The sequence below is a fragment of the Pelodiscus sinensis genome, chromosome 24 (genome assembly GCF_052426305.1).
Source record: "Pelodiscus sinensis isolate ZL-2025 chromosome 24, ASM5242630v1, whole genome shotgun sequence".
Classification (NCBI taxonomy): domain Eukaryota; kingdom Metazoa; phylum Chordata; order Testudines; family Trionychidae; genus Pelodiscus; species Pelodiscus sinensis.
Window position 1 is genome coordinate 7576613 of NC_143075.1, and position 17859 is coordinate 7594471.

The 17859-nt window shown below is 45.4% G+C and overlaps 1 protein-coding gene across 5 annotated transcripts in view; it reads right to left on the reverse strand.

Moving 5' to 3' along the window:
• The window catches only part of GABRD (gamma-aminobutyric acid type A receptor subunit delta), an 84900-nt gene that overhangs the window by 17170 nt on the left and 49871 nt on the right, over positions 1-17859 (reverse strand). The window contains exon 3 of one of the 5 annotated variants that reach the window (XM_075906903.2): positions 10100-10164. The exons of 3 other annotated variants lie outside the window; for them this stretch is intronic. In XM_075906903.2, coding sequence (XP_075763018.1) covers positions 10100-10140 — 41 coding nt within the window. In that variant the 5' untranslated portion in view covers positions 10141-10164. Of the gene's footprint in view, positions 1-10099; positions 10165-12564; positions 14180-17859 lie in introns of those variants that run through there. One more of the 5 variants, XM_075906902.2, reaches the window with a different exon arrangement.

Here is a 17859-nt window from a genome sequence, read left to right on the forward strand (position 1 = left end):
AATTCTAGGCTAACAAACCTCAGGTTAGAAATGTCGAACAAAATGCAAACATTTTTACAATTGTTAAAAAAGCAGTTGGCCAGAGCCACTCATCTATGCATTCCTCATATTGTGGCTGTCAATCAGATTCTGCAGGGCTTTCCACTTCCTCCCCCAAACTGCTGTTTCAATGAGCTCATGAAATACATCTGCCCAGAATACCTTGCAAGGATCATAGAGAAGCCCTGTGAGTTGAATGAACCCGAGACAAATCATTCCTAATATGTGATACCATCGAGGCCACTTTGCCTTAATCAGTTTTCACTCTTCTTGGGGGAAAGGGGGAATTTATTGTCTGCTGGTGAGATGACAAGAAGTAAATTTCACCTGCAGACACTACTGATTTAATTTCAGGCCTCTCCCTCAAACATCCAGGTCACCTGGATGTGAAAGAGAATGGAGTTTCTGAGTTGCTCAGTGTGAGATGGAACAGGCAGGATAAAGGATTCAGAGTCCTCAAAAGTGATGGAACATTCCAAAGGCCATCTTCCCCTTAACTCTGCCCAGAAAGGGGGTGATAATAGAACAGTTATTATAGGAAAGAAATTAAGCAAGCATGTAGTAAGGGTTCACTCATGGAAGAGAAGAGATGGTGTTCCAAAGAACTACAAAGTACTTCACATACTGCATACAAAAATCATCTACCACTGGAATTAAGCTAGCCCAGTAATGGAACGTAGCAGCTAACAGTTCAAAGCAACACTACACAATCATTATAAGACTGTAGGTGAAGAACATATCCAGTTGTGTAATAGCAGGGGAGTTTAGAGAACAGGAACATAATTCAGCTGGAATAGAGCCAGGAGATTAGTTGCATCCCTGCTCCTGTGAAAAGCACAATTGGCTCACACAAACAGAAAAACAAATTTGAGGGGATGCAAAATCAAATGGCCTGAAGTGGCCATCTTTTGCAAAGTTCTGGTCAAAAGGGTTAACAAGGTGAAGAAAGCAAAGAGGCAGCAAAAGCAAAGTCCTGGAAGGATTATTCAGAAAACACACTTTGAAAGGAAGTCTCAGATTTCTCCAGATAAATACAATCACCGTTTGATCTCTAGCACTCCATTTTCTGTGCCAGTCATTGGGAGTTCCCAGGTCAGCTTGAAGTTAATAGGAATTGCCAATAAAACTGCACATGCACTTGACAGCATAACCCCGTGAGCTTCTCGAGCCCATATCAGAGAATTAGGGTATTACAGAGCTTCTAGCAACATGGCTATGTCGACGCAACCATGTTGCTAACAACGTATGTGAATGCTGATGGTGGACACTTTTGTTGACAAAATACTTCCACCTCCACAAGGAGGGGGTTTTGCTTTGTGGCAGCAGAGCGCTCCTGCCAACAAAGCAGCATTCATACTTTTTTGTTATTCAGGGGAGGGGGGGATGTACTTTAAGCCCCCATGAATGACAAGAGTTTTGTTGATCAAGTGCAAGTGAAGACATAGCCTTAGTATGAAAACCTGGTTGTTAAATCGGGAAGAATTTGCTCGATTGTAAGGGTATGTCTACACTATGGGATAAGGTTGAATTAACATACGCCAACTTCAGCTATGTAATTACATAGCTGAAGTCGAAGTACCTTAACTTGACTTTTGGTGCTGTCCACACTGCAGGAATTCAAAGGAAGAACACTCTCCATTCAACTTCCCTTACTCCTCGCGGAAGCAGGACTACCAGCATCGACCAGAGCGCCCTTCTCAGTTCGAATTAAGTGTGTCTTCACTAGACCTGCTAATTCAAACCTTGGAAGATCAACAGCGGCAGCTTCAGTCGTCTCTGTAGTGTAAACATACCCTAAATTAGCAAAGAGGCCCTATCTACCAGGGTGGGTGGGTAACTCTCCGGTCTCTCAGAGACACATGCATCACATCAGAGCTCTCGGAGCACTGATGCAGCTGCTTCCACTCAGCTCTGCAATAAGCCTGGAGATTAAAAGAAATACTGCTGATAGCAGAAGAGAATCCTTTTTAAATATTGATGAAAGGCTGCAGATTAATATACCCTAAACAGCTCTTGCCTTGGGACTGATGTAACTTTCTTAGCACATTCGTGTGACATTGACCCACATAGGCACAAGGGTTTTTCTCCAAAATGTGCCACTTACGGGCATATCCAGCTCAGTATTTACACTGAGAGTAAGACTCCGCTACCAGGACACTGCTTCCTCTCACCACAGGCGGGAAGGGGAATATCTCATGATCCCAGTGATGACGTTCTTGCCGTGTGCGAATGGAGTTAATAATGGAAGGAAGCTTTGGGAGAAGAGGCTGAGAATGTAAGCTCTGAGTAACAGAGACGTTGCTGTCCTGAGATAATAGAGCTGTCAAGGTGTAAAGTGACCTTGAAGATGTACAGGGACTGTTATTGCCCAACAGTGAAATTTCATTAGCTCATCATTTCATTGCCTCATAAGGTTAGGGATGCTTGTTTAAATGGATTTATAATATTCTTTTGACACAGGCAGGCCCTCCCGGCTCGTTAGCTACTGCACCTATCTAAATATCGGAGAACTCGCTGGCTCAGATCCTCCTCTGGGGTAAACAGGCATAGCCTGATATCAGTGGAGGTTATATGGATTTATTCCAATTTTTATATTTTTTCTATTTTCTGGGTCTTGTCACCTGTTCAGCCACTTCACTTATCTCTGCCTGTTATCCCTGATATTTCTTAGGTGCCTATCTCCTTGGTATCAAAGTGCCAATATTTACTCAATTGAAGTCACCCTTTCAGTTTCTTACTTACCTGCCAAGACCCAAGGTCAAGATTCTGTGTTTCTGCTGCACCCAAGGATGAACATTTCAGCTCAGTTATATTTATTTATTTTTCTTTGCATTCCCTGACTTGTTCATTGATGCTATCCGTTAGTACACATGACATATGGCCGCCAGAAGTATGGTCTTGGCAGGTTAGTAAAGAAGGGAATCATTTTCACATATTTTGTTTTTTAAAATGTATGATTTTGTTTGTAGTTTATAAATTTTACCTGAAACATACGCAAGAGTTTTAGGTCATTAAAGATCCCATGCCCTTTGTAAAGGATAGGTTTGTCATCCTCTCTTGTGTTTTTAGGGTTAGCTCCAGAGATGGCTGCACTGAAGTGGAGGGTTAAGAGATTCCTTCATGCATCCCTTGCTTACCTCACATGCTTGCATTTGGGAGGCTAATCCATAAGGAAGTCAGGATCTGCCCGTAAGGTTTTGGGTATATAATACTTTGTGATCATTAGCTGCAAGATGTTATAAAAATCCAAAGTCCTATGCCTACTAGTGCATAATGAATCTAAAACACTTAAGAAAACAAACTGTGCAGTTCTGTTTTCACACCAAAATGTGTTACGTGGCTGCCTGGAGAACTTAGCCCCGGATGACTGACTCATCATCAGTCACTTGCTGTAACAGAAATAAAGTCTTTGTACGAGAACTGTCAAGAGCATCATCTCTTTTGACAAATAAAATCACCTAGTTTCCCTTGACATTTATTTTCCATAAAAGCCTCAGCATTTACAGCATGCCACGGAGTGGGAGGGCATTATTCTGTGTCAGTGTTCTATTGTAGTGGCGTTAACAAGAATACAAGAGCTAAAAGGACAACCTCGGGTTAAAATGACGGGCCATATAAGTCATGCGTTTTAAGCAGATCACAATCCATGGGGAATTGTACTTGAAAATCCAGAACATAATATACCATAAAATTAAAAGGGAATATTGCTTCTATTATTAATAGATCCTGAGGGTTGGATCCTTGCCTGGCATAGGTTAGGGCAATTAATGGATGTAGCATTGAAGTCAATACTGCTATGTCCACTTACACTAGAGTGGATATCAATGTATTATAACTGAGAGAATTGTTAAGAGATTATTTGCTTTTATGCAACTTGTTTGTTTTTTGAATTTTGTTTGATTGGACAATTAGACTTGTCAATTTCACTTGTCAGTTCCTCCTCACTTCCTATTTCCCAGGCACTAGGGCAGGACTGGCTGCTTGGGTTACTAACACTGGCAGGGAATATATAAATCCAAACAAACAAAAACAACAATTAGGTTATTGAAAACTGTCTTTTCATATTGGATTTTTTCCTATGAAAAACCTTAATTCTGGTCCTCATCTTCATGGTGGTAAGCCCTATAACTAATCATGGTGTCTAACTGGCACTAAGTTTTTAATCAGGTTGATGTGGAAGATAAAGGGTCAAGGAAAAGAATATAGGAGTTAGAAATAATGCAACAGAGTCTTTGTGTTACAGTGAACAGGGCTGTAGGCCAAGTGTAGGCCAAATTCAGCCCTGGTGTAAGGAGGCACAACTTCCACTCCTGTCAACAGGAATTATACTCATTCACTCCAGGGCTGAATTTGGCCCCAAATCTTCTAGCTCTCAGAACTCTCCATTATACCAACATCTGAGTAGGGGATTGTACACAGAATCAAAGAAATGTAAGGCTGGATTCCTAAGACATCCCATCCAGGCCATTATACTGGACATAACTTTTCTTTGTTTGAACCTAATCTAATGAAAACTACTCAGGCCTCTTTATTATCTGACTGGATAGAAAACTTGGCAAAATTCACATCTGGAGTGACATTCATACAAGTGCAGAGGGTCCACATAAACCCTCCATACCATGCTACATCCTGCCATGAGTGTCGAGAGCAGGTGATAGAGATGGCCTGCATGCAGTACAGTGTGGGGGATGCCTCCATAGCCCTAGTCCTGTGGTCATCCCTACACCTGGCCCAGTTTCCTAAGGCTGTGTGCCAGAGCAGAGAACTCCAATTGCCCATGATGAGCCATGAGGATTATCTGAGCTCTGAACGTTATTCATGAATTTTACCTGGAAACATGAGGACTGGCATGGTAAATGCAGGCTGGAGGGGATTTCATTTTATAATCCAAGTAATACCGATTGGAAGAAAGGAAACCACCTTCAGCTGATTCAGCAACTTCACTTCTTGACCTAAGCTGGTGTACAGTGTGCTTTGGGATGAAAAGCGCCATATAAAAGTAAGTTATTAATTCCTAATGCTCTCAAGGCTTACAGCAGCACACAATGGGGAAAAAATAGCTTATCTTTATCCTGCACCAAGGCAGAGGGGGATGCCATACTGACAGGAGGCCAACATGGTCCTGGATAATTCCTCTCTGCACGCTGCAGTTTAGGAGAGGGTTTTTAACCCTCATCTGCACCCTCTCATTCTCCTTCTGGGCAGCGACTCACATGTATGCAATTATGGCATTTTGCCCTGGCTTGAACCTCAAGCAAAAGAAATGAGATTGATCTGTTCACAACCAGTTAAAAAAAGTATTTGTAGTATTAGTTGTCAAAACAGGAAAAGGTATCTAGGAGGGTTTTGTGGATCTGGGACTATTCAACACTTTCATTAATGCCTAGGATAATAATGTGGAGACAGCATACTTATAAAAATGTGTGGATGTCACGAAGCTGGAAAAGACTGCTGGCACTTTGCAGGACAGGATTAGCATTCACCGTGACTTTTACAAATTCAGAACTAGTCTGAAATCAATAAGATGAAATGCAATAAAAAATACCTATATTTAGGAAGAAAAAAATTAAATGTTATAGTGGATCAAAAATGGATTATGTACCACTAATGTGATGAAGATGTGAAAAAGACTAAAATTCTGGGGTGTATTAGCAGCAGTATCATATGCAAGGCATGGGAGGCAATTATTCCACTCCACTCTACTCAGCAACGCTGAGGTCACAGTGGGAGCACTGTGTCCAGTTTTGTGTGACATAGGGACAAACTGAAAAAAGCTCAGAGGAGAGCAACAAAAAACGATAAAAGGTTCAGAAAACCTGACCTATGAAGAAGAATTTTTTAAAATGGCAAAGTTTTAAAGACGATGGGGATCAATTGTACTCCATGGCCACTCAAGATAGGACAATAGTGGACTTAATGTGCAGCAAGAGAGATTTAGGTTGGACGTTAGAAAAATCTTTTGAACTGCAAGGGCTTTTAAGCTCTGGAATAGGCTTCCAATGGAAGCTGTGGAATCCCCACCACTGGAGAATTCTAAGAACAGGTTAGCTAAACACTTTTCTGGGATTGTCTAGGTTCACTTGATCCTGCATGAGAGCAGGAATAGTTGACCTCTTGTGCCCTTCTAGCCCTTCATTTCTATGATGCTGTGATCAAGTCAACTGGTGGCTCATCATGGAGAAGAGCCTCATTTTTCTTCCTTTCATGGGAAAAAAAAGTTTAGATTTCCTGTTGCATAAGGAAAGAGAATTCCTCTTTCTTGAAGCAGAAAAAAAGGCTGATATTTGTGGTTATTATACAACTTGGGAAAACTATAAAGCTCTCCAATGACTAGAAAGTCTGCTCTTGACATCGTCAAGGAAAACAGCTCTACCCAATGCCCCTCAAATCACAGTCCCAAGAAATGCAGATTTCCCCAGGGTATAAACACAACCAACAGTGGGGATGTGAGTAACACGTATCCCTTATCCAGATGCTGTGTTTCTCCAACCAGCTACAGAATAAATGCATTTTCACTAATGCAGCATCGTTTATCAACTGAATTTTACCCACTTCTTGCTACTTCTTGGGACAGTCCTTATATGTAGTGTCAAAATTCCCTGATAGTGAGCAAAAGATTTTGTAAATATTTCTATTAAGCCACGTGGGAGTGACTGCACTGTACAGTGACTGTTGAATAAGGAGAGAGAGAGGGGGGAATTTCAGTTACTCCCACCACAGAAAGAGCTCAAGCACCTTTTGTAAATCAGTGGCAATCAGCAGTGCTGACTTTAGATCAAATGTGTAGGTAGGTCACAGTAACCCTCACTAGCTGCCACGTACTCTCTCTCGCTCTCTCTGTAATGCAGTAGGGAAAATTTCTCACTCCGTGTATCTCTACTTCTGCTTTAAGTCACCCAACCAGACTATACTACCTGTGGGTCATTGAGTACCTGGAAATGGACATTTTCATCTGGAAGATAGAAGCATCAGTCTGTTAAATAGCTGGTTGTGTGTGGCATGGAGTTAAATTAAATTTCACTTCAATATCATTTTCTCTGATATTTTTTCCCTGGAAAAAGGCATTTACATTATCAGGCAAGGTCAGTGAATAATCCAGACAGTAGCAGGCTCCAGGATTACCCTGAGTAAAATATCAGAGGGGTAACCGTGTTAGTCTGAATCTGCAAAAGCGGCGAGGAGTCCTGTGGCACCTTATAGACTAACTGAAGTGTAGGAGCATAAGCTTTCGTGGGCAAAGACCCACTTCGTCAGATGCATGTAGTGGAAATTTCCAGAGGCAGGTATAAATATGCAGGCCAGGATCAGGCTGGAGATGACGAGGTGGATCCAATCAAGGAGGATGAGGCCCACTTCTAGCAGCTGATCTGGAGGTGTGAATTCCAAGAGAGCAGAAGCTGCTTTTGTAGTTAGCAAGCCATTCACAGTCTTTGTTTAATCCAGAGTTGATTGTGTCAAACTTGAAGATGAACTGTAGCTCAGCAGTTTCTCTTTGAAGTCTGGTCCTGAAGTTTTTTTGCTGCAGGATGGCTACCTTTAGATCTGCAACTGTGTGTCCAGGAAGACTGAAGTATTCCCCTACAGGTTTTTGTATGTTGCCATTCCTAATATCAGATTTGTGTCCATTGATTCTTTTACGTAGGGACTGTCCAGTTTGGCCGATGTATATAGCAGTGGGGCATTGTTGGCACATGATGGCATATATTACGTTGGTAGATGTGCAGGAGAACGTACCAGTGACAGTATGGCTGATCTGGTTAGGTCCTGTGATGGTGTTGCTGGTGTATATATGTGGGCAGAGTTGGCACCGAGGTTTGTTGCAAGGATTGGTTCCTGAGTTAGAGTTATTATGGTGCGGTGTGTAGTTGCTGGTGAGAATATGCTTCAGGTTGGCGGGTTGTCTGTGGGCAAGGACCGACCTACCTCCCAAGGCCTGTGAAAGCGAGGGATCATTGTCCAGGATGGGTTGTAGATCACTAATGATGCGTTGGAGAGGTTTTAGCTGGGGACTGTAGGTGATGGCCAGTGGTGTTCTGTTGGTTTCTTTCTTGGGCTTGTCCCGTAGCAGGAGGCTTCTGGGTACACATCTGGCTCTGTCAATCTGTCTCCTCACTTCCTCGTGTGGGTATCGCAGTTTACAGAATGCTTGTTGAAGATCTTGTAGGTGTAGGTCTCTGTCTGAGGGTTTGGAGCATATGCCGTTGTACCTCAGTGCTTGGCTGTAAACAATGGATCGTGTGGTGTGTCCGGGATGGAAACTGGAGGCATGCAGGTAAGTGTAGTGGTCGATGGGTTTTTGGTATAGGGTGGTATTGATGTGACCGTCACTTATTTGTACCGTGGTGTCCAGGAAATGGACCTCCCATGTAGATTGATCCATGCTGAGGTTGATGGTGGGGTGGAAGCTGTTGAAATCATGGTGAAATGTGCATCTTTTCCATTTGCCATCCTTGACCCTAAGTGAAACTAACTAAATTAAATATGCACCATATTTTGAAATGTAATTGAAAAAGCATTAGGCTTAATTCATGGCAACCTTATGAACATCAAAGCTTTTATTTCCATTTCTCTGTAAGTTTTAAGCTACACAAAGTATTCTCCTCTTTACATATGTTTCACATTTTCAAGCCTCTCTCCTCATCACTGGGAGTAAAAGGTTGAAGAGGTGTACACTTCAGTAGGATAGTTAATTATATACAAATAGACAAAATTATTTTTAAAACGAGTATAAAAGATTGTGTCTTTTACTTGGATAACCAAAAGCTGTGTCACTGGAGATTTAGAGAGGCAGGAGCCTATTAAACCTTTGAGCATGACAGCCGCATGACTCCTATTAACAGTAATAGGAGTAAGTACTGCACATGCCTCGCTCCCACCACAAGAGAAGAGCTCTCACTACATTATTATTTATTTGTATTAGGAGAGCATCTGCAATTCACCAAGTGCTGTCCCAACACATAGGAAGCTGCAAATAAATACTATACTAATATTGCTAAAAAACACAGTGGACTAATCTCAGCCCTGGTATACGTTGATGCAACTGCACTGACTGACTTAGAAATCAATGAGCCAAATTCAGCCTCCGTCACACAGAATACATGAAGTTGGAGACATGAAATTATGCCAGTCTTGAGCATCTTATTGTAATAAGCAATGTTCAGAAAGTGCCATGTATGATCAGACATTGTGTCTGATCATAACAAACAAAATGACAAAAAAACAAACAAACAAAATGATGATAACAAACAAACAAAATGATGATAGTTCTGGTATTTAACTTTACAGATGGGAAGCCTTAACTAATACTATGGTGTTTAGGATCTTCCAAACAGCACTTTCTTTTTAATAACCTTTTGCTCTGCCATCCATGCAATCTCTGGCCAGAAAGATGTATCTTTGACACCACTGCAGTCATCATGATCAAGGCATCAGATTTAAAAAACAAAATTAGATCAATAAAAAGGAAATGTGGCCGTTTACAAAATTTTGCATTTTAATCAGAGTACAAAATGACTTACAGATTGGACCTTCCAAAACTGGGACTCCCTCACCTGGCAACATCCGTAGTCTGGCAGGACCACGGGTGTTCCTGGACCAGGGAGTCCTGGCTGGGAGTTCCAGTGGCAAGAGGGATGGTGGCTCAGAGCCCGGTGGGGCTGGGACTAGGACTGGCGACTGAGCCCCAAAAGCAGGGCTGGAGATGTGGCAATTATGGCAGTCCCTATAGGGGGTCTGGGGCCAGAGATGCAGCAGCTGTGGCAGCCCCGGTAGCAGGGCTGGAGCCAGGGATGTGACCTTCCCAATAGCGGGGCTGGGGCAGCCCGGCAGCCTGGCGGGGGGGGGGGTGGAAGGGGGCTCCCGGGGCCGGCAGTGGGAAGGGAAGGTGGTCTGGGGAGCTCGTAGCAGGGGACCTTCTGTGTCCAGCAAATTCCCTCGTTTGGGACCGGTCAGGTCTTGAGGGTGCCAGACTAGAGAGGTCCAACCTGTAGTAAAAATATAATCCTGGCTAAAGCACCTTCTACCATACAAACCCAAGCATCCCTGGGTAGGAGAAAAATACCTTCTTGAGGCCTTTGCAAGAGGAGATAAAGCAGTGGTCATTGGCCCAAGAGATCTGAACAGGACCTGGGGTGATAATTAGGTAACACTGGTTAGTGCACACAGAATTTACATGCATTCACACAGAACATTAGCCTCAGGGTTGTGCAGGCTTAATCACACATTTGTCCCGGAAGCTCAGCTAGATGGTGGGGTTTGGATGGACATGATGGTAAATATACATTTTAAAAGATGCTTCAATTGATTTTTCAACCAGGAAATGTTAGAACGTCATTGCATTGTTAAAACGAGGAAAAAGAATCCCATTCCCGGTGAAGAGTTTGGTAGGTCTAAATTTGCTGCTGGCAGATGCTATAAGAATTGTTGTCAATCCTTAGACTCAGAGCCTAACTCAAAGCCCCTTGAAGTTTATGGGAGGTTTTAGTGGACTTTGGATCAGATCCTAAGTGAACTCAATGGAAACCTGCTTCTGCTCTGTTGTAAATAATGATTCAATAATCCAAGGGCAACTTCATATCGCGCATCTTAAAATGTATTTTGATTATACAGAGACATTCTTTTCCTTGTTCAGCCTTAAAAACCTAGTGGAAACTGGTTGGCAATTTTTGGTGCTGGGCTCCAAAGTTTCACCAGCTGTGTTATCTTTCATTGGTTTTATGGTTCCCACCCAAAAAGTCAGGAATACAGTTTTTCATTAGAAAAACTGTGGGCCCAATCCTGCCATCATTTACACATGAGTCATTTTACTCGTTTATATAGTTCTATTGAATTCAACATAAGAAAAAGTTATTTGCAGGTTGGCTTCCAGAATTATTATTAGTATTATTGTGTGGCTAGAGTGCAACACACCAGGTAGTCTTTTCTTCTTTTCAAATACACCTCACCACTTCATCTTCAAGGAGAACTCTGTTCTTTCAGAAGGCTGCATGTACTAATCCTTTGAACTCAGACCTTTTGCTATTGGCAATTTTAGATAAACTGCTAACATCATTTGAACACTGAGTATTAAAATCTCAAAAGCGACCAACAGTATTTTTCTAGCTGTCCCCTTCCTCTGCCACAAAGTAGATATTTCTAACAAACAATTCGCCACTATTGTGTCTTTGCAGGAAGAAAGCCAAGTAACTAGGCAATTAATCCAGTAATAAGTTATTTTATGTAACAAATTATACATTGTACAGAGCCAGGCTCTTAAGATGCCTTGAAAGAGATCTTGAAGTCCCAGGCTAGAGAAGAGTAATTGCTTATTTAAAACACTTTCACTTGGACAGCACCTTTCAGCCAAAAATCTCAATACCAGCCTAAGTACTTAAGTGGGGAAACAGTGGCACTGAAATTATGGATCAGAGTCTGACACCCTTATTCACCCTGTGAGTAGCATTTACTCCTGGAGTGGCCCTCATACATTAGAGGAGTGCCTGGACTCCAGGCATTAGTGTAAAGGTATCAGCATCTGGCCTTTGATGCTTTGCTCAAGGTCATGATGTCAGTCAATGGCGAGTCCTGCATAAGAGCTGCCTGACTCCTGTTCTAACCACCAGGCTGTGGTGCTACTCAATAAAATAATAAAGCCTCAGCAACTAACCCCAAATATCACAGACACAGTCACCACCTGGCCTTCGTTCCCACCTTCCTGGATCCCCAGACACAAAAGCCATATTCATTGTTTGAATAGTAGGGGACTCCTCTTCATTCCCTCCCCGCCTAGAAGGGCTCGGGCATTGCTTTTTTAGATGCCCCGAACTAGATCTCTCTCCCTTTTAAAGATTTCCTCCCCCTTCTGCACGCATTGCATAACCATGGCAAGCTTTCTCCACTTTCAGCCTCCAGAGCCGCGGAGAATATATAAAGAACATCGCAATTTGGAGCTGGTTGCCTAGCTAACACCTTCGGAGGGAACGTAACTAGCAATTGCACCGGGTTGGCCCTACACTTATTTTTAATGGGGTTGCGTTGTTTCAAACTTGAGCACTTCCCCAGCCTTGGGCCGCTCTGGCTGGGCCGCCTGCTGGCTGGAGCCCCAGACCCGGGGGTGACACCCCACCCCCTTAGCTAAAGCTTTGGGCACAAATTGCAGAAGCAGGTTGTTGTATCGCCTGCTCCAGCGAGCAGCCGAGTCGCATGGCCACGCTGCGGGGCTCGCTGCTTTTTGCACGGGGACGGGACTGTCCCGGGCCTGCGACACGCCACTAACTTTAGAGCTTGCTTCCAAGTGAGTCCAGGGCCCGCGAGACAAGGCCTCTTCAGACCTGCTCCCGACCGGCTTCCCACTTGGATTACGCCGCTGCTCAGCCGGGGGAAGCCGCTTTCCTGCCAGTCATAAAAGTAGGGCACCTGATGACAAAGTCTCCCCTCGAGACCCATTTTCCCTGCCACACACACAGATCCGCAGCCCAGGGACGGAGGGCGTCCTTGGCAAAGGCGGATAAGGACATACCCGTCAAGACTCCTGCGTCCGCCCCTTACCTGATACACCTGTGCTGCTGGGCGCCCAGCAGAACCAAGGGCGGCAAAATCCAGGTGAGAAATGCCATGGTGCCCCCGGCACTAGGCAGCGGCAAGCAAAGCCCCGGCTCGCCTGCTGTCCGGGAAGCGCCGAGGAGGCTGCAGTAGCGTTACCATCCCTGCGGGGCTGAGTTGAGGCTCAGTTTGTTGTTGCTGAGCAGCAGCCCCCACACTCTCTCCGGCGCCCGGGAGCCAAGCAGGCAGGGCGCGCTGGGGAGCAGGGTCAGCCCTCCGCGGCCGCCCCGCGAGCCCTGCCTCATGTCCGGGAGGGGCGAAGCGCCCCGCCGGCCCCGCCGGGCCAGCCCCACTCGCGGCCGCTTCGCCGAGGCTTCTTCCGAGCAGAGCGTCCCCCGCGCAAAGCTGGTTGCCGAAAATAACCCTCCGAAATTGCAGGCTGGATCCCAGCAAAGCGGCGGGGGGGCCGAAAGCGCCCCCGTGCAAAAGCCACAAAGCAGCCGAAGGGTCCGGGCTGAGCGCCCCGGGGGTCAGGGCTGGGGGTGGGGAGGAGAAGGGCTGCGTTACTTGGAAAACCCCGCAGGAGCGTGTGTGTGTGCGCGCTGCGCGGCCCCTCCCTCGGCCTCCCCCGCACCGCTCTTGGCACAACTCCGGGGGCAGGAGCAGCAAGCGCAGGGGCGCATCTTGCGGGGGCTCGCCTGTAGTTCCAGGGGCTTTCAACAAGTCACACGCACGAAGCCCTCGCAAGAGCCTGGGAGGCAGAGCCCGGCGTTAGTCAAACTTCGTCCTCCGCTCCGGGACTGCTTCGCTTCCCCCCAGGAAGCACGCGGGCTTGCTTCGATCGGCGGGAAGCAGCGTTTAGACGAATCCGGAGTCGGACCGGGACTGCCCCTGGGCTGAGTCGCGGGTGCCGAGAGGTCACTGAAAGCACCCGGCTCAAACCTGCTCCTGCCAACGCCTTGCTTACTACGGGGGGGCTGGCCCCGGAGAGGAATCGGAGCATTGGATGCAGTTGGGAAATGGTCCTCACTGTCCCTCTTTGCAGCAGGACAAACTCGGGTGCCGGGTGTGAAAGCCCAGTTTCCTCCGCCGCGCCTCTCCTCTGCGCGGCTCCGCTCCGTGGGAGGAGGGAGAGAAAGGGTTCGCACATCGCGTATCCCACTAAGCACTGCAAGGCAGGAACGCACAGGGCAGCCAGATATTGGATTCCGATAGTGTCTCAAACCAAAGGCAAGAGGGGAGAAGGTTCGGGTTAGATTTTCTATATCCCCGCTTCTACCATGTAATGCTGATGTTTTTTATATAGAAAGCAAGAGAGGGAAGCGAACAGCCCTGAAGAGACTAAGGAGAATATCCATCCACCCATATGCTTGAAGTGGGTGTAAAGATAGGAATTCTATATTAAAATGAGCACGGGGAAGCTGTGTAAAAGTAATGGCTTTCGCTTTTCTTGCTGTCCCTTCCCCCACTTCTCTGCACATTTCCATTGTCATTCTCTGCAACTAATGCATACTAGGAAAGAAAACACCTAAATTTACACTCTAATGCTTGGCAGTGTTTTTCTGTCTGCTTTTAAAACCATCTTGAAAGCTATTTATGATGGGAGGGAATCAAAACAACCTGCTGAGTAAAACTTTGGATCAGTTAATACATCTGGGTATTGATTAAACACAGATTTAAATTTTTTCAGGACTTTGCTTTTTTCTGTATTTTTCCTTGTCTTACACATGTTTGTCTACCTACCTGCTGTTAGATTCTGCTACTCTCCCTGCTACCATCTAATTTTACTAGTAAAGCAAGCATGCAGTTACAATTATATCTCCTAGGGACACACCTGTTCTTTTACTAGATGTAATTTCCGGTATAAACCCTTAAAATACACAATAGAGTAGAACCCTCTAAAAAAATCACTGCTGAAAGAGCAAAGTGTTTATTTATACACGAATTACACTCAGAACAGTCAACTCATTTTGGGCTCCCTTGACACAGTTTAAATAAGCATTGAGGACTGTACTGTATTTGAGCCACTGATGTTAGTACCACACTTACAGGAAAATGGTTACTTTTATCTCTTGATTCTCCTGCCTTCAAAATGCACTACTGTTGCAGCACCTTGAGGACTCTACAGCCAAAACCAGGAAGGGCCAGATTCATCTCTGGCATAAACCGCTGATCTCTCAATAGCGTCAATGGAGTTGCCCCAAAGATATGTTTGGCTACATTATTTCAGCTCTTTGGTCTTTTAAACACAAGCCTTATTGCTACCAACTGATCTCCAGAAGCAGATCCTTGCTTATGTTCAGAACCCATTAATTGCATTGGGGTTTAGATGGAAGTAATGGCCCACCAGCAGAGAACAGCTTGCAGGATGTAGGCTTTAAACTGTAGGATGTGTCCTCTGTGTCTGAAAGCAGCTTGCTAATATCACCCTAAGTAAAAGATTTCACAGTGAATAAGTTCTTTCATCATCATAAGGCAATTAGAAGTTGTGCCTGGGATGAAAAACTTATGACAAATTTTGCAAGATGGAGCAGCCAATGTATGTCTGTGTCCTGAAGAAGAGTCCCAATCTCATCCCCATTCCTCAAAACTCTAAGCACATGCACAATTTTACTCAAGTAATTTTCATTGAGATAACAGGGCCTTTCACATTGCATAGCTATGATTTTGAAGATCAGATACTAGCTCATAAAACCTGCTGTTTAGTCACAGTTCCACACAAATTCCTACATAGGCAGATGAGATTTTTTGTGTATTTTCCCCCCAACTCAACATTAATAATTTCTATTAGAAGTATGGAAAGCATGGAAACTAAAATAATAATAATGTATAATACATTTTATTTCTACAGAATGTACCATAATGTGTTATGCTCTTTACTATTAAGACAGATTAAAACACACAAAATCACCATTGAAACCACAGTATAAAATAAAAGGCCCCAAATCTTTCTCATCTAATCCCTTTGAAAATAACCAATTTTCTCTTAGGGTATGTCTAGACTACAGGGTTTTGTCAACAGAAGTTTTGTCGACAGATACTGTTGACAAAGCTTCTGTCGACAAAGAGCGTCTAGGCTACATCCAGTTCTGTCGACAAAGCAAGCCAGTGTAGACGCTCTTTTCCGGCTTTTCTAAAAGCCGGAAAAAAGCGGCGGACATTTTTATTTAAATGCCGCGGGGGATATTTAAATCCCCCGCGAATTTCCCTACTACGATGGCTGAAATTAACATGCCCCTTCCGGAAAAGGGGCCAGTGTAGACGTAGCCCCAATGTGCATTACTTTACACTTATCCACATTAAATTTCATTTGCCATTTTGTTGCCCAATCACTCAGTTTGGTGAGATCTTCTTGGAGTCCCTCACAGTCTGCTTCTGTCTTGACTATCCTAAACAGTTTTGTATCATCTGCAAACTTTACTACCTCACTGCTTACCCCTTTCTCCAGATCATTTATGAATAAGTTGAAAAGAATTGGTCCCAGGACTGACCCTTGGGGTACACCACTAGTTACCCCTCTCCAATCTGAAAATTTACCATTTATTCCTACCCTTTGTTTCCTGTCTTTTAACCAGTTCTCAATCAAAGAAAGGACCTTTCCTCTTATCCCATGGCCATGTAATTTACACAAGAGCCTTTGGTGAGGGACCTTGTCAAAGGCTTTCTGAAAATCCACGTATACCATATCTACTGGATCCCCCTTGTCCGCATGTTTGTTAACCCCTTCAAAGAACTCTAAGGGTACGTCTACACTACAGCGCTAGTTCGAACTAACTTAGTTCGAATTAGTTAATTCGAACTAAGCTAATTCGAACTAACGCGTCTAGAACTAAAAACTAGTTCGAATTAGCGTTTTGCTAATTCGAACTAGCAAGTCCACATTGAGTGGACTCTGAACAGGGCTTAAGGATGGCCGGAAGCAGTGACGGCAGGGCATAAAAGGAGGACTTAGAGCATGGAGATGCTGTCTCAGGCTAGCCGAGGGCTGCGCTTAAAGGGTCCCGACCCCCACCCCGGACACACAGTTCTAAGGGGTGCCCCACTTGCAAAGAAGTTCTGGCTTGGAGTGCCCGGAGTACCCACACTGGGCACATCACACCACTCGGCCATCAGCCCGGCTGCACTTGCCGCAGGCTGCCATCTGGGGAGAGGGGGCAATTGGGGGGCTGCAGGAGAGCTTCCACCCCCAGAAGCCCGCAGAGCCAGCCCAGTCCTCCCCATCGGGGGCTCGTACCCCATTCCTCCCTCACCTCCTTCCACTTACCCTTCCCTAGCCCCCCTTCTTATTGATGTACAAAATAAAGATAACGTTTCTTCCAACATTGACTCTGTCTTTATTGAAAAAAACTGGGGGAGACTGGGAAAAGGAGGTGGGAGAGGGGAAGAGAAAGGCTGGGAAAAGGGAGGGCAACTAACATGATCAGGGGTTGGGAACAGGTCCCAGATGAAGAAAGGCTACAGAGACTGGGACTGTTCAGCTTAGAAAAGAGGAGACGGAGGGGGGACAGGATAGAGGTCTCTAAAAGCAGGGGTTGGGTGGAGAGGGTGCATTCAGAAAAGTTCTTCCTGAGTTCCCATAAAGAAGGACTAGAGGACACCAAAGGAAAGGAATGGGTAGCAGGCTTCAAACTAGTAAGAGGAAGTTGTTGTTCTTGACAAAGCAAATAGTTAACCTGCGGAACTCCTTGCTGCAGGAGGCTGTGAAGGCTACAACTAGAACAGAGTTTAAAGGGAAGTGAGATCAAGTCATGGAGGTTGGGTCCATGGAGTGGTATTAGCCAGGGGGTAGGAGTGGTGTCCCTGCCCAAAGTTTGTGGAAGGCTGGAGAGGGATGGCACGAGACAAATGGCTTGGTCACTGTCTTCGGTCCATCCCCTCCAGGGTCCCTAGGGTTGGCCACTGTCGGCAGACAGGCTACTGGGCTAGATGGACCTTTGGTCTGACCCAGGACGGCCATTGTAAGCTCAGGGCTCAGGGTCGGGGGTCTCAGTGGACCCCCTTGATTTTCATGCACATCTGCTCCTGGGTGGCCAGGCTGGCAGCTCTCCTGCCCTAGCCGGCCACTTTCCTGTGCCTAGTGCGGAGATCGTGGACGAGGTCCACGATGTCCGCACTAGCCCAGGAAGGTGCCCGCCTCTTGCGGTCCAGGGCAAGCTCCCGGGAGCCGCCAGCCTGGTCCCGGCAAGAGGGGGTGGGCTGGGGGGCATCGGGTGGGTGGCTCTGTGCCGTGCCAGGTGCAGGGTCTGCTAGCTGGGTGCTGGCAGGCTTGCACCTGGCACGGGCACTGTAGCCAGCCCGTGC